The sequence below is a fragment of the Polypterus senegalus genome, chromosome 8 (assembly GCF_016835505.1).
Source record: "Polypterus senegalus isolate Bchr_013 chromosome 8, ASM1683550v1, whole genome shotgun sequence".
Taxonomy (NCBI): Eukaryota; Metazoa; Chordata; class Cladistia; order Polypteriformes; family Polypteridae; genus Polypterus; species Polypterus senegalus.
This window is the reverse complement of record NC_053161.1, coordinates 44,782,926-44,807,343: the sequence shown is the minus strand read 5'-3', so window position 1 is coordinate 44,807,343 and position 24,418 is coordinate 44,782,926. Positions and strand designations below refer to the sequence as shown.

Genomic DNA, 24,418 nt, shown 5'->3' with positions numbered 1-24,418 from the left:
AGACACTGACCACTTAATTGTTTCTTTTTCCTTAATTAGCAGCCAAACTATAATGAGATACAAAATGAGCTAAAACATGACCAGCAAACTGTGTCCATCATATAGTATGAGAAAATAAACAAAGATGTCTCTGGTCCCCAAAACATTTTAACAGTGCTTTTAGAAAAGAGAAAATTAGCAATTTTGGAAATGTATGCTATTGCACGATGAGCGCAGCAACAAGTTAAGGAATTACAGAACAGGTTTATTTAACAACAAAAATCAGAGCCTAATTAAGCAACTGGTTGGAGTAAAATTGGTTGGAGCCTGAGGCTCTGACTTAGTTGGTCTTCTGTTGGCTCATTCACTACACATTTCATTTCTGAGTAATTCAGAGGAACAATGAAGAAATTCAAGGGAGCAAGTCAATTAAAAATGAAAGGAAAAGGAGTTAATTAGCAACAAAATTAGGGCTAGTGTGCAGCCACTTCGGCCCTCCAGAATCAGAGTTGGAGACCATTACTCCATGATGCTTTGCATTGCCAGCGTGACATCACAGAGCTGTAGCAGCCAGTGTTGGATGGGACAATCCATCCTGAGTACATAACACCGATCATAGTGGTGTGCTCAAAATTAATAGAAAATATTCAATTACATTTAAATACAAAGCACACATGCAGAAGGAAACTGGAAATGTGTGTATTCCTGTCTTAAATGTAATGTCTCTTTGCATGGACTTGTATGAGACCTATACATAACGCATGAACCCTCCCCTTTAATAAAATTACACATATTACAGTGCCATGCAGTTGATGCAGACAAGAAGGAGTGAGGAATCCATGTGCTACAGTGTTAATTTTCTGCTTACACACTGTACTTTTCGGTTCTAGTTATAACATCTGTGGAGAACTAGCCTGAATGAAATAATGCTTCTTGCCTACCAACTGGGTGCAAATAATTTTAAACTGCTCTGATATTTATTTTTATTATTTTTATCTCAGGGATGCAATTCAGCCTAACAGCTCAGTTCACGTTTTTGCCCACAATAATCTGCCCAGCATAGTTGGCAGACATTTCCCTGGAAGTTAGGGACACGTAAAAGACCTTTGCACCATTATGATCCACTCAAATCTAGTTCAGTTTTTCCTTCCCGACTGACTATAATGCATTTCACTGAGTTCACTGAAATTCCCCAACATTTCTGTGATTTTGCTGAACTCAAAAGAAATTATCTTAGTGGGGTTTGAGTATTACAATTAATAATATGTATTTTTAAAAAGAAAAACCGTTTGGAAGAACATAATTTGTGCATTGTTTCTTGATAAGAATGAGAATATTACATTTTACACTTTACGCTTCCCTTCCATCCATCTATCCTTTTTCTTAACCAGCTTATTCAGTGTAGGCTTGTGTTGCTGCTGGAGCCTATCCCAGCAATCACAGGGAGAAAGGCAGGAACAACACTTTCCTTTATGACCTTAAAATTGCAAATCTATAGTCTCATCTTAAAATCTCAACTTTGTTATGCGGTTGGCTTGTTCTCCCTTTCCCCATATTTCTCAAGGTACTCTTACATTCCAAGAACATGTCTTTAGGGTTCATTACAAAATCTTAATATGGTGATTTTAAGTGTACGTAGATGTGTGTGAGTGTGCCCTGTGAGGGATTGATGTCCATCTTAGAAAGTATTCCTGCATTAGGATATGCTGGTTTAGTACATATTATGCATTATGAGTGAAATGGTGTAACACTCTATTTTTTATGAAAGACTTGCTGCATTGTTATGCATTTAAATGATCAATTATCCTTGCCTCCATCTTCTATCTGTAGATTATCTCTTACTGTAACCAACGTAATTAGCAATTTCATGATTTTACACTTTAAAAAGCTAACTTGCCTTGCTAAAACAGATTAATCAAAATTTCAGTGTAAATATGGCACACACTTAGCTATTAATAAAGACTTTTCAGAATCAATACCTCACCTGCAGATATCTGAAGGGAAGAAGTATAATAATTTCTTCTTATCCATGAAAGGAGGGAATGACGAGCCATCTTCATGGTGTTCCATTAACAGAATGTAAGCAGACAGTTAAAACAATGCTTTAAATTTTCATACTTGAATACCAGCAGTCTAATTAATATTTCAAAAGGGAAAATATTGCTTGTGAAAACAGAGTTGGTTTTATTTACTAACAAAGTTCAATACGAAGCAAGTCTGCTATAAATTACTACTTTGTTTCAAATTTCACAATGTGAAGCTGCAAAAATTGTATGTGAAATATCATGCTAGATAACATTTAATAGTATCAGACATGCACGCCGTAAGAATAACTTCTTGGCTTTGAGGAGGTAAAAAAGACAGAGAAGGATAATGATAAAACACTAGAGGACCGACCTCACAACAGAGGCTGAGAGGTTACGCATTTGATGGACTGTTAATCCATTTAATTTTGTTTTATATTTTTTCCTCAGCAAAGGGACTTTTTCAGTTTATTAAAGGGGGCATTTGCCTGATGCCCTCTCTGGTCTCTTCCTTACAATAGTCAGTACGCTAAATTAAAAAAACGGCCTATTAATCACACAAATGACTGGAATTGAGTAACAATAAAACAGCAAATGTACCTGTGCCATTGATCATGTTGCAATACGTGTCATTCCAGTATGAGACGCTTCTAGAAATAAAAAGTACTGTGCTGTTAGGGAAAGCTATTACATATAATTATATATCTGAAATAATTTTAAGTCATCAATAAACAATGGAAAATGTATAAAATAAATTGCTAACTTGGCTCTGAAGGGTAAACCACAACAACGTAAAAGTTGGAATGAAAAAAGTTAATGGAAGGAATTACCTGAAAACAGAAAAAAAGCACCTGTTCATTTCTGACAATGGAGAATGTTATCATGGTTTGAAAATCATATTTTCATCCACCTAATAATAATTACAGTCAAAGAGATTATTCCAGCAGCTGTTGGGCACAGGGCAAGAAAAAGTTCTGTGTGGGGATTTAGTTCATTACAGCACACTCAAGTTCTCACAAGCACACACATTCACTCATTCACTCACAATAAGTTAAATTAGAGTTGCTAATAAGCTAACTTGCTTGGTGTAAAATACACACAGATATGCAGAGAATGTTCCACGACAATGGCCCGATCAGAATTCCAACCCTTCTTTTAAAAGTGTGAAACAGTATTGTTAACCACACTTTAGAAAATGAATTTATGTGAAACACCAAAGTCAAGCTGTAATGCATCTATGCCAGCAACACTTCACTTCCCTGAGTTTATGTATCATGCTAATGCCACTTCAATTGAATAACTCATTTTTGGATTTAGGTCCTTGGCAGGTTGGATAATGAATGAATATTTTCAGGTTTGATTAGTATTTTTTTAAATTTACTTAATGTAATAATTTGGTTCCTTCATTTTTGTTGTTGTGCTTTGCACTCCAAAATCACTATATATTGAGACTAACTTCATATTCAATCTTCCATGTAGTCATACAAACCTTGTAAGTGACAGCTGGGCAGCTAATAACCAGAGTGCATTTTAATCTTGTTATTAAACAAATTTAATTACAGCAATCAGTAGTTCAAGACTGATCAGTAAATCAAAATCAAAAATGAACATAAAGAAATGTTTAACTTGTAGCTAAGGAAAAAAATACAGTAAGTTGATAATTAAGAAAGCAAATTAGAAATATAATTCCAACTAACAGCATTTCTTTGCACCCCTACCACAAAATATTTTTAAAAGTACAATTCAGAATATTTGTGTGTTTTTTGAAATGCTTTTGAAATAATTGATTGAGGAACATAAAATTAGTCTTACCTTTGACCTTTCCATTTATCAATAATTCCTCGTTTTCCAATGTCATCTTTGCCAGTAAATACATCATATAGCCCATCATCCGTTCCATTGTACTTGAGTATATAAAAAAGTGCATTATCAATCTAATATTTTATAGAATAATGTGAAATCTTAAAACATACTATCAACAATATAGTACTGCATGTAAAGCAGAATATATTTACAAAACATGTTATAAGTCTAAGAAAAAAAATAAAATTTAAAAGTGATCTCATGATCTTTCGCATCCTGAGGAAGTACTTGTGTCCAGTAGGTTTGAAGGTATTTAGTTTTGTTATGGTTAGTTCCAGTCTAATTGTCTAATATTCTACTTCAGTTTCCTTTTTTGACATCTGTCAAAGCAGAATCCAAGCCACCTTTCAACAATTTTAAATATAGTACAATAGAAATGTGTATGCCCTAGAGGAGAAGTCAACTCAGGCCAGAGTTTTCCACCAGTCACATAATATTTAGTGAATTGGTTTTCTCTGTTACTTGCCTGACTGCTTTTTACATCAGTTTACCACATCCTAAATTCTTAAAAATCTTGAGGTTTCTTTTGGTCCTGTATTTGTATTCAATTACAGTTATTTCTGGTTTTAGACTGCTGAGCCAGGGGAAGAAAAATTCTGACTGGCTCTGACAAAGACAGTCCAAACAGACATATTTACGATTTTTGTGACAGAAATTCTTTGAAGGGGCAGATCTGTAATAGTAGTCAAAAGGCAGGCAAAAGTCAAGATGAGAAGTTCAAGAGAAACGAGAAGCCTAAGCCATATTGTTAATCAAATTCCAAGTCAGAGTTCGAACTAACGTTAAAAACAAAGTGAAGCACTAAATGTGTCATGCTTTAGAAGTGCTGTAATGCAAGGCAATGCTGAGGTTAATCCCTTATTCCATCAAAAGTTGAAATGCTTTCTTTTATATGACTAGCAATGAGTGACTTTGCTGTAAGCAGTGATTAAAATAGCAGTATCCATAAAGAAACAATAAACTAAATAGTGACAAACTGATTTCACATAAAATTGAAAAACAACATAAATAACAAAAACAATGATGCCAAAATGAAGCAAAACATTGCAACATGAAATGTAATTAAAATTTTCTAAGAAATCAAAAATTCATGTGGCCAGGGATGACTTAAAAACTATAAGGGAAGTTTTCATTTTGAAGAGCAGAAGTTTCTTCTTTCTGTCTTTCCACAAGGAAAAATAATTACAAAGAGAAGTATTTGGTGACTGTAACTAAGAGCAGCAAATATTAAGATCTTGTAGAGAGCCTGATAGATTGTCAGTGGTCATGAAGTTTCTCAGTCTTCTCTATTTTTTGCATTTATCTTTGGTACTATACAAAGATGGATATCATAATGTTTGTAATCATTCTAACCCTTTCAAGAACAATAAGCAGTAAACTTTGGCTATGATTGAGTATATGGCTGTATTTTAAAAGTGTGCATATATTACATATAAAAAGTAGTCCTCAAGAACAAAATTACAGAGCACCTGATTTTAAAAGGTAAACAATTTCCAATTGACAAATTAGTCATTATGTAGCAATTTACTGTAATTACCCTTCTAATTACTGTAAAATTTCAGGAATAAAAGCAAATTTACTTCCTTACCCACATTGATTTTTTTTAAAAGTATGCCTGTCACTTTTACAATTTCTTGTTTTACTGTTGTAACACATGTGTGTCAGAGGACTCCATCACTGGTTCTGTTGAAGTATGTAATAAGCTGTCGGGGAGAGAGGGGGTGCTGCTGCTAACATTGACTTTTTTTCTTCCCTTACAGCACTGAGAATTCACCCAGTGAGGACAAGTAGCCCGCCCCTTTTAGTCCCACCTACATAAATCCTGGCCGTCCCAGAAGGAGGCGTCACTTTTGGCCTGAGCAAGCCGCAGGACAGAGCTCCCTAAAAGCCAGACCCGATTGAAAGACTTAATGTTAAATTCCCATATAGGACTTGTGCAAAGAAGCACCATTTTTTTTTTTACAGAAATAATTGTTTCTCTTTAGTCTGATGGTGAATGAAAGGGATGACCTGGTTCGTGTCCCAAAAATTCTTCAAGTTTGAGAAACTACCACTCCCCAACCTCAATATATAATGTGCTCCAAAATTTAGCTTTAAACTTGAAGACATGGGGGATGGCAGTGGTTTGTGGTAGTAAAGCAAATTAAGCAAGAGAAGATTAAAAGGGAAAGATTAAGAGGTGACATGACTGAAGTGTTTAAAATTATGAAGTGAATTAGTAGAGTGGATCGAGACTGTTATTTTAAAATGAGTTTATCAAAAACACGGGGACACAGTTGGAAACTTGTTAAGGGTAAATTTTGCACAAACTTTACACAGAGAACCATAGACACTTGGAATAAGCTACCAAGCAGTGTAATAGACAGTAAGACTTTAGGGTCTTTCAAAACTCGACGATGTTATTTTGGATGAATTAAATGGATAGGACTGGCCAATTCTGTTGGGCTGAATTGCCTGTTCTTGTCTAGATTGTTCTAATGTTCTAAAGTGATGGTACTTCAATGAAAAATATGCATAGTAAGGATTATTAATGACCAGTAAATGCGTACTGCACGATAATGTGCGGTGAATAAACTTGACTTGAGCATTCCTAGTTTTCATCCTCTTTCTTTGTGTGTTTAGCATTCGTTTGCTCAGAGATTGATATGCTTGCTACTTCCTGAGCAGCTCTTCTTTTCTCCACCCTAGAGGCCCGCTTCTTCTCTCCTTCGTCAGCATCTTTTCATGTTAAAACTGATTTAAGTCAGTGTTTGTGTTGCAATTACTTAGTATGTTTTCCTTAATTTTTCACTTAGGCTGGCACTGAAGTCTTCAATCTGCCTCAAGAATGATTTAAGATATGAAGAGGTAGGGAAAGTGATGGTGAAGGTGGTAGGGATGAGAACAGTGCCCGTACACATGGCCTGGCCCCTGCCAAGAGTTGATTCTACAATGAAATAAAATAAAAATAAAAACAGCAATAACCTTGGAGGTCAATCATCATCCCGAAAGTGGACAATAAACGTCACATAGTATATGTGTACCAAATTTCAGGTCAATAGTTCAAACGGTTTGCGAACTACAGGTGATTTGAAAGCCTGGATAGACAAATGGACAGCCACGATAGCGTATTATATATAAAGATACTAGGTGGGCATGATGTGGGTGTTGTGTTGGGCTATTCTATTCATTCATGCTGTTATAAAAGAAGTTGACCTGGAGTATTATTTTGTTCACAACATGGACAAGGGAAGCTTCTCCTCTCTTTTGTTCTAAGTTACAGGCCTCAGTATCACTTCATGTATATACAGTGCAAGCCAACTCTCACACACAAACTCAGGGTGTATGCAAATGCATGAGTAAAAACAAACATGCCTGAATCATGCTAAACACAGTTCATGGATCTCTGTTGTATGCCCAGTAGCCACAGATGCATGGCGTGGTTTCTATACAGGCAAAAAGTCAACTGCAATCCTATAAAAATAGGATAAATAGGCTAATTTGTACGACAGCCCAGATTTACAAAACACAATCTAAAAACAAACTTCTCTTTTAAAAGCAAAGATAATAATCTATAAGGAAATGCCATCCCAAAGGGCATAATGTGGTATTAAGTTTTGATATTTTTTTACTGGACTTGAATTTTTCCTACAAACAGACTATAAAAGGAAACATGTTTTACTTACTGGGTACATAACTCCTGTCATATCATCTTTTATCAGGCCTGGTAAAGCTTTCAATACAGGGTCACTATAACCCCACACAATTTCTTTCACGGTCCTTTGTTGAAATAATGTACTATTCTGCTTTTTAATTATATTGTTTAACATTGAAAGAAGGCCATTTGGTGCCAATGCTGGAGCTCCCTGAAAAACAAAAAAAAAAAAAAAAATTGGAATGACTGAACTGCAAAATAAATGAACTTTCAAGGGTCAGAATATGAATTAAAATTTTAGAACTTTAAATTAAGGAAGGTTCTCTTTAATCAAATTACATTAAATTATCAGCTTATTTGATTGACCTGAAAATAAGTTTCATATTTAAATTAAAAGCTCTTCTTATTGTTTTATGAACATGCATGAAATATTTATTATCATACTGTTAACAATTAGTTACATTTGCATTATATGTCTACTGACATTTTCTAAATTGCAGCTTTCATTTTTCCACTAACTCTTGACTGAAGAATTGAGGTACAGTCACCAGCTTTGATACTGGTAAGTGTTCAGTCTCTATTCCATGTACAAGGGACGTTCAAAAAGTATATTTTCATTTGAAACAGTGAAGGCAGGAGGAGTAGTAATTGGGCATTAGAAAGTTGGTATGACGCTGGGAAAATTTCATAGCAAAGGAAGGTGACTATGTAGAAAAGTTCTTTGAAATTCTTAATAAACAGAGTTAAAAAAAAAAGTGTGGAAACTTTTTGAACGTTCTTCGTAGCAGTCTAACGATAGATGTTCAACAGCTGAGTGAGTAGCTGATTGCACTCCCTCAGCCTGAATTCTTCAATGCTGCATGGCATCAGCTAGTCTATAGATTTTACATCGCCATTGGCCACTAAGCCTCACTCTGAGGCTCGTAGCTTATAATCTGGCTATGGGCTATCTGTTGACAATATCATGCCTGAGCTGGTTTGCCTCTCCTGAAGATTACGATGGAGTCTGAGTTAGAAGGCTGGCTGTCAGGTTCTTGTAACCAACGATCCTGTTACTTTTTGCTGCTGGTAAACTAGTATCATTGGTAAGGAATGCTCAGGTGGGTTTGTTGTCTTTTTCAGAATCATTCCATTAGGCTGGTGTATCAGTTCAGCTAGCAAGTACTGTGCACACTTCTTGGAATGTGTGCTAGCAGGGAGTGATGTCACCTTGATGAACTGGTGTAGCTGATGAGAAATGGGAAGGTGTCACTCTAAGCTTTTTGGCAGCTCTGATGTTGCCAAGTGAAGTGTAGCTACTGAGTATAACTGTGTAGATCACTGTTCCCTATCAATGATGTTTATGGTATTAGCTTTACAGTGAGATATTTCAATGGTGAACATGTACACTAATGTAAAAAAAGCACCCATCGAACTGCAATCTAGGCTGTTGTGCAGTTATCATTTCAAGCTAGAGATGGGCTGACTCCTTGCATCTAATAGTATATGCAGGCTGTAAAACATCTTGATCCAGATGGGCCAGAGTGACAAGGCTAAGGCTCTTGGAAATGTCTACACTATACAGTTTTCCAATGACACCCTGCTCATTGAAAGTGGACTCTCATTCTTCTGTTTCACCTGTAAACTGTGTCAACATTTTGCATGGACCTGCTGGCAAAGAGGAATTTCCTACAGGTCTTACAGGAACAAATCCTTCATGAGAGGTGGCTTGAATTTTTACTTCAGTCACCAAGGGTACCTAATATTTTACCCAAGCTCCCATCCAGTGTGCATTACTGCTCATTTAGGAGGTTATTTCTAAAAGTGCTATGCCATAGTTCAATAGAACAACAAGAATATGGCAGCTGTAAGTCTGTGAAGGCCTAATACCACTGTAGCATTGGGTTTTATGGATTTAGTTTGAAATATGTTTGGCATTCTGTTCTCAAGTTTTACTGACAATCAAGACAAGCAGCCAACAAAAACTACCATCCTTAGAATAACTTTCCAAATGAAGGCAATGGCTGAAAATAATTTATTTTCTAACCATGTCCAATATTAAAGAATCCCATTTATCCAATCAGTATAATGAAAGCTTAGAAAACAGCAACAAACAGAAAAGTAATAAAATATTGTTATTATTTAACAAAAGAAGCACAGCTTGCAGAGTGCAATTACTAGCTGAGATCAGAATCAGCATCAGAATTCACTTTATTGGCCAGGTACAATAATGTGTAGTAGAAATTTGTCTTGATAGTACTGATGCAACATGTAAGGACAACACAGAATACAAAAGATAAATATAAAAATATAAAATATAAAAGTTATAATATGATGCAGAATACAAGGACAAAACAATAAAGAGGTAGTATGATTAAAATGGCCAGGCAGTCAAGTGTGCAGGTATACATAGATACCGAGTAGAAGCTCAGACCTGATAAGTAAGAATAACTGCACATGGCAAAAAAAACTGTTTAGGTGACATATTGCTTTAGCTTTCACTGCATGAAGATGTTTGCGGGATGGAAGTCTATGGAACAGGTAATGTCCTGAGTGAGTCAGATCGGCAATGAACTTTGCGGCCCTTTTCCTTACCCTGAACTCATATAGGACTTCAGTGTGCAGTAAGTTACAGCCTGTGATCCTTTCACAGGCTTTGATGATGTGTTGCAGATTGTTCTTAGCCTGAACAGGGGCAGCACCAAACTAGACAGTTATAGATGCGGTCAGAATGGACCTGATGATGGCTGTGTACAATTGGACCAATATTGCTTGAGGGAGATTGAATTTCCTCGTCTGATGCAAAAAGAACATTTTCTGATGGGCCTTCTTAATAATGCACATGATGCTGTTGTCCCATTTAAGTGATTCTGTCATCCCAACAGGTGAGCCATTTCTAGCAAGTGATAGGTGAGCAGGTGACTGTTTCCTGAAATCTATGATCTTCTCCTGAGTTTTTTGAATGTTAAAGTTGAAATTATTAAGCCTGCATCACAATGTCAGATTTTTTCACCTCTTCCCTAAATATGGACTTATAATTGTTTTGAAATGAGGCTTATCAGTGTTATGTCATCTGCAAATTTAAGAAGTTTGACAGATAAATTGCCAGAGGTGCAGTCATTTGTATAGTGAGAAGAGCAGTGAAGAAAGGACGCATCCCTGTAGTGCTCCAGTACTAAGGTTTAATGGTTCAGATGTGTGTATACCCACCTGCACACATTGCTTCCTATTTATAAGAAAGTCTGTGATCCAATGGCAAATTGAACGGTGAGTTTCTTATCTAGGAGCTCTGGAATGATTGCATTGAAAGCAGACGTAAAGTCCACAAGCAGGATCCTTACATATGCCCCTGACTTATCAAGGTGTTGGTAAATAAAGCTCAGACCTACTGTAAATTCACTGTATCATCCACAGACTGGTTAGCTCTGTATGTAAACTGAAATGGGACCAGGAAGTCTTTTGTAGCATTCAAAAAGTCTTCATTACCACAGAGGTTAAAGCTGCTGGTCTGTAGTCATTTAGGCCTGTGGCCTTCGATTTTTGTAGCTGGAATGACAGTGGAGATCCTGAAGCAGACAGGAAATGTGGACAGATCCAGAGATTGGTTGAAAATGTCTGCAAATACTGTAGACAACTGCTCTGCACAGTGCCTTAGTGTGGAAGCGGAAATAAGGTCTGCAGCTCTTTTAATATTTTGCTTTTTGAATAAGCTGCAGACATCTTTTGCATTGATCACAGGAGGGAGAAGCAGAGAAGAAGAGAGGTGTAGAGTACTAACAGTGAGATCATTGGGTAGATTATGTCCTATTCTCTTTCATAGCGACTGTAAAACTGATTTAAGTGATTAGCAGACTGGGGTAATCAGAACTGTTTGATGTTTGTTTCTTGTAGTTACAGACATGTTTAAGGCCATTCCAGACTGATTCACTGTCATTTGCAGACAGTTGTTCTTGCAGTTTATCTGAGTAAAACATAGAAAGAGGACACCCAGACTTGAACTGGGGATCTCTTGAGCTGCAGTTAAATGTTCTACCCGCTGAGCTATACCCCCAGAATGCCTTCTGTGTGAAACTTCCATGGTTTCAATATGCTCAGTTCTTATTAAAAATTATCACAAAAAATTGGACAGGTATTAATGTGTGTGTGTGCGTGCGTGAATGCGTGTGTTGGTGTGTGTTCGTGTTGTGTGTGTTGGGGTTGGGAACTGACATACATTAAGCAATGGTGTTTTCTCTCCAGGGATGATTCTTGCTTGCACCCTAGTTTTACTGGAATAGGCTCTCACAATCCATGCTCAGGGGTAGAAACAATAAATTAATGATTTTTAAAATAATCTGAAATTGATACAATTACCTATAACAGTATAAGTTTATTGTGGTTATTACAAGAAAGTTGAATTCAACATCTTACTGCAACTTACAGCAACAACCAGGTTGAGAGTTGTAATTTTGTCCTCTTCATTTCCAATGGACATTTCAGGTACAAAGATTGCTTCCCTGGGTACTAAGAAAGAGATTGTGTTGTTTGGATTTGCTGTAATGTTCTCCTTTGGAAGATAACGAACCCTGTTCAGGAACGAGTAAAAGTTATACATATTTAGAAACATTACTAAAAAATATCAAACACTTTAATTTAATTTAAAATTCTGAAATAATATGCCAACCTCAAATCCACTATATTCATTTCAGGTTATCAAGGTTCAAATCCAATCTAGGCAAAACTAGGCAGAAGGCACGAAAGAGCTCACCACATGCTGCCAGTGCATCACAGGGCCCACTCATGCATACCCCAAACCTCATACTCTGGCCAATCTGAAATTCATTCACACATGAAGAGAACATGCAAACTCCACACAGATGGTGGCTGTGTGGTTAAGGCTTTGGATTTCAAATCTTGAGGTTGTGGGCTCAAATTCTGCTGCTGACACTGTGTGACCATTAACAAGTCACTTCACGTGCCTGTGCTACAATAAGAGAAACAAAAGCAATGTTACCAGTTGCAGCTCAAATGTTATAAGTTTCATTGTATAAAGACATTATCCAAATAATAAGTAATAACAGGCATGGGATATGAATCCAGGACACTATAGTGAAGTGGCTGGAGTACACCAGCTCTAAAAACAAACATATATATAAGTATATGCATACACACACACACACATACATATATATATGTATATATAAACTGCTCAAAAAAATTAAAGGAACACTTTGAAAACACATCAGATCTCAATGGGAAAAAGAAATCCCCCTGGATATCTATACTGATATAGACTGGGTAATGTGTTAGGAACAAAAGGATGCCACATCGTTTGATGGAAATGAAAATGATCAACCTACAGAGCCCTGAGTTCAAAGACGCCCCAAAAAGCAGAGTGAAAAAATTATGTGGCAGGCTAGTCCATTTTGCCAAAATTTAATTGCAGCAACTCAAAATTGTACGCAGCACTTTGTATGGCCCCTGTGCTCTTGTATACATGCCTGACAACATCGGTGCATGCTTCTAATGAGATGACAGATGGTGTTGTGGGGGATCTCCTCCCAGATCTGGACCAGGGCATCACTGAGCTCCTGGACAGTCTGAGGTGCAACCTGGTGGCATTGGATGGACCAAAACATAATGTCCCAGAGGTGTTCTATTGGATTTAGGTCAGGAAAGTGTGGTGGCCAGTCAATGATATCAATTCCTTCATCCTCCAGGAACTGCCTGCATACTCTCACCACATGAGGCCAGGAATTGTCGTGCACCAGGAGCCACTGTACCAGCATAGGGTCTGACAATGGGTCCAAGGATTTCATCCTGATACCTAATGGCAGCCAAGGTGCCTTTGTCAAGCCTGTAGCGGTCTGTGTGACCCTCCATGGATATGCCTCCCCAGACAATCATTAACCCACCACCAAACTGCTCATGCTGAATGATGTTACAGGCAGCATAATGTTCTCCATGGCTTCTCCAGACCCTTTCACTTCTGTCACGTGCTCAGGGTGAACCTGCTCTCATCTGTAAAAAGCACAGGGCACCAGTGGTGCATCTGCCAATTCTGGTATTCTATGGCGAATGCCAATCGAGCTACATGCTGCTGGGCAGTGAGCTCAGGGCCCATTAGAGGACATGGGGCCCTTGGGTCACCCTCATCAGAGACATTCACACCAGTGGCCTGCTGGAGGTCATTTTGTAGGGCTCTGGCAGTGCTCATCCTGTTCCTCCTTGCCCAAAGGAGCAGATACTGGTCCTGCTGATGGGTTATGGACCTTCTATGGCCCTCTCCAGCTCTCCTAGAGTAACTGCTTGTCTCCTAGAATCTCCTCCATGCCCTTGAGACTGTGCAGAGAGACACAGCAAACCTTCTGGCAATGACACGTATTGATGTGCCATCCTGGAGAAGTTAGACTACCTGTGCAACCTCAGTAGGGTCCAGGTATCACCTCATGCTACCAGTAGTGACACAGACTGTAGCTAAATGCAAAACTAGTGAAGAAACAGTCAGAAAAGATGAGGAGGGAAAAATGTCAGCGGCCTCCACCTGTTAAACCATTCCTGTTTTGGGGGTCATCTCATTGTTGCCCCTCTAGTACATCTGTTGTTAATTTCATTAACACCACAGCAGCTGAAACTGATTAACAACCCCCTCTGCTACTTAACTGACCAGATTAATATCCCATAAGTTTCATTGACTTTATGCTATACTCTGATTAAAAAGTGTTCCTTTAATTCTTTTGAGCAGTATATACAGGTATATATATGTGTGTGTATGTATATATATATATATATATATATATATATATATATATATATATATATATATATATATATATATATATATAATTATAGTTAATCACTTTCAAAATAAAATTAAAACATTAAGAAAAGGAAATGTTTATTGCTCAGTCACTTGTCTGGGTCTGGCTTTGTGCCTTGACAATCATAATATTTAATTGTTTTGTTTGTATTTTTATCTATTGCTTTCAAAATATCTTTAGAATGCATATATTATAATTATTACAAATTCATTGTGATAATAATAATCCTGTACCTAGCAGCTTTTTCAGATACCCTTAACTGTACAGAGCTGAAAACAATGGAAATAAAAAGAGAGTTAATCAAAGGCAAATGTTCACATGCTTGCAGAGTTATCAGTGATTCTAATTTATTATTATAGATTTTTGGATTGTCAGGCTTAAAAAACATCGGAGTTGCTTCCTAAGTGATGAATTTAATTTGTCTAATTTTTAGTAAAATAATACATCATTTTCCCATTGTACAGCAGTGGGTGGGTTAGGATTCTTGTAAATAAGCAAAATGTTACAGTGTGGCAGCACTGTAGTGTAAGGTACAAAAATGCTAACAGTGGAATAGAAATGATTGTAGTTTGATATATAAGATTTTGTTTCATTAGGTTTTAAGCAGGGAATTTCTCCAAAATTTATTTAAAAATTTTTCCCACAAATAATTCAATTGCATGTGTGTGTATGCATCTATTATGTAGATCAAACAAAAGATAGGTGTCATGGTTGATTGAGACCTTTTTGCATTAATGTTAGCAATAAATTGATTATTAGCATTTTCTTAACACAATTTGAATTAATGTAATTACCAGCATATGGTTTCTTTCTCATACCATCATTGATGTAATTTTTACCCACATCATTCGGTACCTAAGATCACAGTGCTGCCAGTATAAAACATGGGGGTGTGCTATTCTTGGCATCCGAATTTTTGGAGTCTTTTTAAACGTAACTAACAGCAATTCACATTGCTGCTTTTGTGATTTATGTGATCTATTTTCTAGTAAGAGTTGCTGCTCCTAGCTTTGGTATTTTGATGTTTAATTCTTGTCTATCATTTTGGTTTTGGTGCTTTGATACTTTGACATTTTTTTAATGAACCCATGCCTGTTTGTTCAACCATACTATTAGTTTATGCCTCATTCTCTCTGACAAGTATGTTACTGCACTTGTCTGCTGCCAGTTATACTTACAAAGCTGTATTCTGGGTGTTTTCTGGCATATCACTTGCTTCAGAGTTCACATTTTTCCCTGGTTATTTGGATTTTTGGTTTTGAACCATCTTGTTGCTCTTGTACATAACTTTTGTATGAGAAAACAATTTATTGATTATAACCCTAAACATTTGAGCACTTCATTTTTGCTACTCAAAAATAACATGAGCAATTTGCATTGTTTTAATTCCCCCACCCAGGTCATGACACATGGAAATTTTGAGGCTATAACATATGTAAAGCTGCATTTGCTACACATTAGCACTTGACATCTCTGGCAACATAGTGGAGCCCGGTAGCATTGCTTTTTTATTGTATCTATGCTGGCAAAAGTTATACAAACAAAGCCTTTGTGTAGTATAGTATCCTGGTTTCTCTATGAGGTTTTAATGTTTTGAAATTGTTTAAGAATTATTTGATTTAGATTTCACTACAACTTTATTTAATGATTTGAAAGACGCTTAGTCTCTGCCATTGTGGTAAAGTGAGGTTTGTGGCTAATTGTCATCTTTTAAATGAATAACTGTCAGACTCGCTTCTTCAGGTGGGGGTGTGGTAGCAGGGTGAATGGCCCTGCACTTACTGCACAGGTACAGGATTGCTCGTGACCATAATTGGTGCTAGGAGCTGCTGATTGCTGCAGTTGTTCCATGTCCATGTTTTAAAAAGGGAAGTGCAATGAACAAGCGGTCTGGCTGATGCTGCTCGCAGCAGCTAAGACGGGGGTCGGGAAGAGAGGACTACGGCTATTTGTCTCTCCACCAGCTGAGTGAGCTATGGGTGAGCTGGGAAGACGAAGAGAGAGTTGTGTTGGGCTCATCCAAGTTGGGAAGGAATAATGACCTGCTGACTGTGACACTGATTTTAGTTTTCTTCTTTTATTTACCTCATGGATTTCCACTGTTTTTATGGATTATTTATTCATTTAGGAACGTTTTGCACTGCACTTTTTGACACTTATTTTGGGTTTTTAATAGAAGTACTGAGTATCTTTTCACCATCCCCTTGCTTTGTGTATGTTTTGTCCTCATCTTCCACGCTCATCTGGTTATAATCTTGACAGTGTCAGGTTCATGTGGCCCCCAGACAAGAGTGGGAGCATGGAGCTGACCTGCACTGTCACGGCCACTCATTATTAATAAATTACTGTTTTTTTTAAATGTAATGATGTAATTAAGCCATACTTAATGCAGGCTATTAACTGTTTATTTTTTTTAATATACACATACAGTATTTCACAACAGTGAGTATACCCCTCACATTTTTGTAAATATTTTATTATGTCTTTTCATGGGACAACACTGAAGATATGACACTTTGATACAATGTAAAGTAGTCAGTGTACAGCTGCCCCCTCAAAATAACTCAACACACAGCCATTAATGCCTAAACCGCAGACAACAAAAGTGAGTATACCTCTAAGTGAAAAATGTCCAAATTGTGACCAATTAGCAATTTTCCCTCCCCGGTGTCATGTGACTCGTTAGTGTTACAAGGTCTCGGGTGTGGATGGGGAGCAGGTGTGTTAAATTTGGTGTTATCGCTCTCACACTCTCTCATACAGGTCACTGGAAGTTCAACATGGCACCTCCTGGCAAAGAACTCTCTGAGAATCTGAAAAAAAGAATTATTCCTCTACATAAAGATGGCCTAGGCTATAAGAAGATTTCCAACACCATGAATCTGAGCTGCAGTACGGTGGCCAAGACCATACAGCGGTTTAACAGGACAGGTCCCACTCAGAACAGGCCTCGCTATGGTCGACCAAAGTTGAGTGCATGTGCTCAGCGTCATATCCAGAGGTTGTCTTTTGAAAATAGACGTATGAGTGCTGTCAGTATTGCTGCAGAGGTTGAAGGGGTGGGGGGGTCAGCCTGTCAGTGCTCAGACCATACACCGTACACTGCATCAAATTGGTCTGCATGGCTGTCGTCCCAGAAGGAAGTCTCTTCTAAAGATGATACACAAGAAAGTTTGCAAACAGTTTGCTGAAGACATGTCCTGTGGTCTGATGAATCCAAGATAAACTTATTTGGTTCAGATGGTGTCAAGCGTGTGTGGCGGCAACCAGGTGAGGAGTACAAAGACAAGTGTGTCTTGCCCACAGTCAAGCATGGTGATGGGAGTGTCATGGTTTGGGGCTGCATGAGTGCTGCTGGCACTGGGGAGCTACAGTTCATTGAGGGAACCATAAATGCCAACATGTACTGTGACATACTGAAGTAGAGCATGATCCCCTCCTTTTGGAAACTTGGCTGCAGGGCATTATTCTAACATGATAACAACCCCAAACACACCTACAAGACGACCACTGCCTTGCTAAAGAAACTGAGGGTAAAGGAACTGGACTAGCCAAGCATGTCTCCAGACCTAAACCCTATTGAGCATGTGTGGGGCATCCTCAAATGGAAGGTGGAGGAGCACAAGGTCTCTAACATCCACCAGCTTCATGATGTCGTCATGGAGGAGTGGAAGAGGATTCTAGTGGCAACCTGTGAAGCTCTAGTGAACTCCATGCCCAAGAGAGTTAAGGCAGTGCTGGAAAATAATGGTGGCCACACAAAATATTGAGACTTTGGGCACAATTTGGACATTTTTAACTGAGGGGTGTACTCTCTTTTGTTGCCAGCAGTTTAGACATTAATGGCTGTATGTGTTGAGTTATTTTGAGGGGACAGCAAATTTACAATGTTAAACAAGCTGTATACTGACTACTTTACATTGTACCAAAGTGTCATATCTTCAGTGTTGTCCCATGAAAAGATATAGTAAAATATTTACAAAAATGTGATGGGTGTACTCACCAAGGTTATTATAGTTTTGCCTTTTTATATTAGTTTTTATTTCTATATTTTTTCTGACCTTACTTGTAAAATTAGTTTAGTTTTAGTTTCCTTCATAGTGTATTTTTAGTTTTAGTTTAGTTTTTATTTCACAAAGACATTTCTATTTTATTTTTATATATCTATTAGATTCAGTTTTAGTTTTAGTAATTAGGTCATGGAGCTCCTACAGAGTTTAGTTTTGTGTCACAATCAGACAGATCTGTACACTTAACAGATTTGGATATAAGTTTAATATTAGTGGAAGCTTACTACACTACATGGTTTATTGGTTTGATAAAAGCAAGCATAATCAAATCTAGATGCTGAATATGAACAATTTTACACAATTTTATGATTTTTTAAATATTTTCTCATGAAAATCATGGGAGCTTAGGAAGAACAGGGCTCTTAGACTTGAATCAGTGTGCAGACCCCACCTAGCTGTGTTGAAGGAAACAAAGAAAAACAAGCATGTAGTGTCGAGGTTAGGGATAGTGAGACTTGAATAGCCCAACATAAAGGACAGTTAACCCATAATGAGCTGAGCAAGAGCAGGTAATAGGAGTAATGACAGGCATAAAACGACAGAGACAGCATCTGAGATTAAGAACAATGTATATATTATCTAAACCTATTTATCCAGAGCAGGATCGCAGGAAATGTGGAGCCTACCGCAGCAGGATTTGAAGTAAGGTAGGAAAAATCCCTGGTATGCAATATGAATGATAAGGCTGATGTTAAGTACAAAATGAATATGATATTTCAACTATTTTGAGAGAGAGAGAGAAAAACACTGAAAAAAGGGAGACAAAAATTTTAAAATATAATTCTGCTAATGGATTACTTTCACAATATCAGGTATTTTGATTTGTGAATATGAACTAAAAAAGCTAAATTAATAAATATAGAATAAATACAAAAACACCTTAGTATGTTTAGCTTTTCTTCACTTGGTAGACTCTCTTTACCTACCTACCTGTAGTTCAGTAGAGACATTGCCAGCTCAGGAGTTTTACAAGGCTTGTATCGCTCCGTTGTTAAACGACGTTTTAAAGCAAAAGTGATTGATCAGTAACAATATCCTGATCTTGTATGATGACCTTGTCAGTCTCTCAATCAGTGCTGTTTTATTTTCAAAAACCGGGAGTGGTCTCCCATAGACTTTCTTGTGTACTCAGATATGGGGATGGATATTTATATTATGTACATTAAGTAACCATCAATAACCAATCAAATCAAATTAATAATATATTGAACAATTATTATAAAAGTAAAGTTGAATAAATCGGACTCTGCAACTGCATGAATAAAAAAAAAAAATCAAGTATGTGTTCAGGTAATGTACCAATTCCGGGTGATGGATTTGGCCCAAAAGTTAATACAGATCTACAATTGCGGTGTAACAACCACATGCTGAATTTCATCCATCTGTCTAGTTGCATTTTTCAGTTATCTTGTTTACACACAGACACACACACACAATTCCAAAAAATGGTAAAAAAGCAGTCACCTGAGAAATAGACTGAAACATTACTCACTTGTGATTTTTCTGTCCATATGGTAAATGTTTTTTTTTTGACCAGCACATTCTGATTTTAGCCGTTTGAATTACATATTGATATACAACAAGCACAAAGAAAGGCAGCACATAAATCGCTTTCTATTCCACAAATTACGCACCCGCATTCAGTTTGCTCTGTCATCGCAAATGCTGTGTGAACAGCTGCCCTCCGTCACCAGCTGCTGTTCACTGGATGAATATGTGCGTGGTGGATGACTTTCTGTTTTAGAGTTAAAACTTACAAGGGTTAGGGTTAAAGACTAACAGCAAGTATATTCTTTCAAAAATGAAAACTAAAAATATTTTAGTAACTTATTATTTTATACTAGTTAGTCTTTACAGCTACTTTATTAGTTTTGTTTAGTTTCAGTTTTTCATTTTGGTTTTGTTAATTATTTTATTTCAGTTTACGAAAATGTTGTTTTAATAATAGTTTCAGTTTTGATTTTAGTTTTCATTAACTATAATAACCTTGGCACTCACTTCTGTGAGATACTGTAAGTCCTTCATCTTCTACAACGACAGAAGATGAACATATTCCACCATCTGTCAGAAATGTTTTTCCATAAACAGCAGCATTTCACATTATGGTTCTAAACCGGTTTATGGGGATGAGCAGTAATTACACCAGTCAATTACATGGCAGATGAAATAAACATTTGTGTGTTAGGCAGCATTTGATTGTTGGCTAAAGAAAGAAGCTAATCTGTCTTCCAGCATGATTCAAATTATATTCAAAAAATTTCTATATGAATGTAATCAACTAAGTTAAAAATGTGATACAGAGAAATTACTTTAATAAAGGAAATTAGTTTGCTGTTACAAGATTACTTGAAACAAATATTGGCAAACACAGGTGGCTGTGTAAAAGCAAAGTTAAAAAACAATTTAACTGATGAGGCAAAACATTAATGTTAGAGTGGGTGCTTGAACACTACTGTATATATACAAGATCATTAGTCAGTCTTTACTTTCTATATGGCCATCACAAGCATGCAGAAACCAAAAGTATGGTGAAACCAGAAAAAGAAATATCATGAAAAACTGAAAAAAACAGATCTTTCAAAGCTAGCAGCAGTAAGGTAAATCTCCCTGGGAGTGACTTTCATATAGATCTGGTTTTCAACAACATTTTAATGACAATTAAACTTGTGGTTGCAAAACAAATAAGTCAGTAACAACATGTAGATGTTAAAAAGAAGCTCAAATATAGAACCATTAAAGGAGAAAAAGTTTGTGAAGAGTTGTGACAGGACTTGCCACCATCAAAGACACATCATTGCAAATGTCTAAAAAACCAACATCCAGAAGTAGTCAGTATTCATGACTCCAACACAATGTTTTGGAAGAGTGATGAGCTCAGTAATGTCTAAAACTACCTTGAAGTCAAGGAGTGAAAGTATCATGAGAAGCAAAAATGAGGTCACTCATAATAGAAATAAGAACAGTTTCAATGTTGCAACAAGGTAGGATTCTGAACTGAAAATATAAAAAAAAAAATAGATTGGGGTAGGCAATGCCGGTCCTGGAGGGCTGCAGTGACTGCAGGTTTTGCTCTAGCCTTCTTAATGAGAACTCAGTTATTGTTGATGAAGCACTTATTGCTTGATGCTTCATTTTAGTAGTCTTACTTATTAAGGTTCCCCACCCGTAATTGCTTATTTTAGTCTTCAATAGCTGCATTCACTGTTTTTAATGGCTCCTTATTAGCAATAAGATCCAAACAATGAAGGAGCCAGCAGTTCTCCATTTAACTTGTTTCCATGTACACCTGTGTGGATTCATCATGTACTATTTGGTTTAATAAAACACTTAAGAGAAAGATATGACAGACTCAAAATGACCTGTTTTAGGCTTCAAATCATTTGGATGATATCCTTGGAAAGGTTAACATTTACAATATAAAAACATTACATTGCAGATTAACAAGCTATAAAATTAAATAAGGTCTGAGACTGGCTAGGATTGGTTTCTAATTACCTTCAGCCACTGTGGCAACTGCCTACCCCTGAGATAGATTATAAGGGATGGGAGAAAAGCAGAAGATTATCAAAATGTGGCAGCTTAAAATGGGGAAAGTCAGTGGAAAGATTCAATTTACTCTTATTCAGCACAGTTCTTCTTATAAGTCCAGCATTTTAAACAAAAATTACACTGTCAATTAAGATTAATAAACATAAACGCAAAATACAATTGAATATAAACAAAACAGAAATTTCATGTATAGTATGCAAAAATATGAAAATTTGCACATTTGATTATTACATTACATTGAATCAGAGTGGATTTAAATTGGCTTTTTTGAACTTGATCAACAGAAAAAGACTTTAATGTCAAAATGAAAATAGATCTCTGTAAGGTGATTTAAATGAATTACTGCATGAAATAAATAAAAAATACATTTGTAAGTATTATTTGTTCATTCAGGTGAGTTTTATCTTATATTAGATTTTGAGTGCAGATTTGAAAACATTCAGTGTCAAAAATCATCAATAACAGAGGAAAACAGGGAGGGACAAATACGTTTATGAGCACTGAGCCTATTAAGTTCTGGGGCTGGTTGACATTAAGGCATTTGTTTTTCAAACAGAAAATGGTAAAAGATGTAAGTATATTTAAGCATACCTTCACTTTTGAAAGTTTGCTTCTGAACTCATGTAAGCAGTTAGGTCCATAAGTATTTTGACAGTGACACAATTTTCATAATTTTGTCTCAGTACACCACCTCAATGGATTTGAAATGAAATGACTGAAGTGTAGGCTTTCAACATTAATTCAAAGGGTTTAACAGAAATACAGTATGAGCGATTTAGGAATAAGATAAGTTTTTTATACATGGTCCCCCCATTTTCAGGGGCTCAAAAGTATTTGGATTATTGACTAGCATGCTGTTCCATAGCCAGATGGGAGTTGGTGCCTCATTATTCCATTAACTGTTAAGCAGATAGAAGGTCTGGGGTTAAGTTGTGGAGTCTGCTTTTGGAAGCTGTCACTGTGAACTCTCAATATGAGGTCCAAAGAGCTATCCATGCAAATAAAAACAGTCTATCATTAGGCACAGAAAACAAAACAAACCCATCAGAGATAGCAGAAACACTAAGAGTGGTCAAATCAAGAATCTGGTACATTCTTAAATAGAAGGAATGCATTGGTGGGGTCAGCAACACCAGAAAGCCTGGACAACCATGGAAGACAACTGTGCTGGATGATGACATATTTTTTTCCTTGGCGAAGTATAACCCCTTCTCAACATTTAGCCAAATCAAGAACACTCTATGGGAGGTAGACCTATCATTGGCAAAGTCTACAATCAAGAAAAGTCTTCATCAAAGTAAATACAGATGGTTAACCAGAAGGTGTAAACCGCTGGTAAGCCTCAAGCATAGGAAAGACAGATTAGATTTTACCAGAAAATATTTTTTAAAAAACAGTACAGTTTTTGAACAGTTTTTGTTGGACAAATGCAATTAAGATCAATATTTATGAGAATGATGGATAGAGAAGAATTTGAAGAAGAGAAGGAATGTTTTATGATCTGTAGCATAATACATCATCTGTGAAACATGGTGGATGCAGTGTTATAGCATGGACATGCCTGACTGCCAAGGGAAGTGGGTCACTGGTATTTACTGATGATATGACAACTGACAAAAGTTGCAGGAAGATTTATGAAGTGTACAGGGCTATACTGTCAGCTCAGATTCAGACTAATGCTGCAAAACTGACAGAATGACGCCTTAAAGTACAGATGGACAATGAGCCAAAATATACTGTGACAGTAAACCAAGTGCGTTTCAAGTTAAAGAAGAGGAATATTCTTCAATGAGCAAGTCAGTCCAATGTCTTCAACCCAACTGGATATGCATTTCACTTGCTGAAGACAAAACTGAAGGCAAAAAGTCCAACAAACAAGCAGCACCTGAAGACAGCTGCAGTAAAGGCCTGGAAGAATATCAGTAGGGTGAAAACCCAGCATTTGGGGAATCCATGGGTCCCAGACTTCACGCAGTCATTGTCTGCAAAGGATTTTCAAACCAAGCATTGAAAATGTTCATTATATTAAAGATTATGTTACTTTGTACAAATAATTTTAATGTATAAATGTAATGTATAAAAATTGCTGCCTTTTTAAATGGATCATACAAGTTTTTTGTTAAGTCTACACTTCATTCACATCTTGATTGCTTCATTTCAAATGTATTGTGGTGGCACACAGAGCACAAAATTATGAAAATTGTTTCATTGTTCAAATACTTCTGGACATAACTGTACATACTCTGCAGCCATATTGCTTAAATATATATGACACATTTGACATGTTTCAACATTTCTTTAAATTATTTGCTTGTGCTAAACACCTGAAATTGTATCCATCTGGAGCCACCTAAAATTAATTTGACATATCTGATGAAGGATTTCAAAGTGTAATAATTAAAAAGCACAGCTTAAAAATTTTCAAGTGAAACTATTTTATTTTTTGTTTAAAACCTTAAGTTTTAAATAGTACATGGATGTGCTCCTACCAGTTAGAAGAAATGATCAAATTGCAATTTT

General features: G+C 36.6%; 1 protein-coding gene across 2 annotated transcripts in view; it reads right to left on the bottom strand.

Annotated features, from left to right (window-relative positions):
* The window catches only part of cd36 (CD36 molecule (thrombospondin receptor)), a 70,591-nt gene that overhangs the window by 25,669 nt on the left and 20,504 nt on the right, over positions 1–24,418 (bottom strand). For both annotated transcript variants that reach the window (XM_039761053.1, XM_039761052.1), the window contains exons 3-7: positions 11,900–12,044; positions 7,532–7,711; positions 3,816–3,907; positions 2,604–2,653; positions 1,964–2,033 (exon numbers count right to left, since the gene is read on the bottom strand). In XM_039761053.1, the coding sequence (XP_039616987.1) occupies positions 1,964–2,033; positions 2,604–2,653; positions 3,816–3,907; positions 7,532–7,711; positions 11,900–12,044 (537 nt within the window). The remainder of the gene's footprint in view (positions 1–1,963; positions 2,034–2,603; positions 2,654–3,815; positions 3,908–7,531; positions 7,712–11,899; positions 12,045–24,418) is intronic.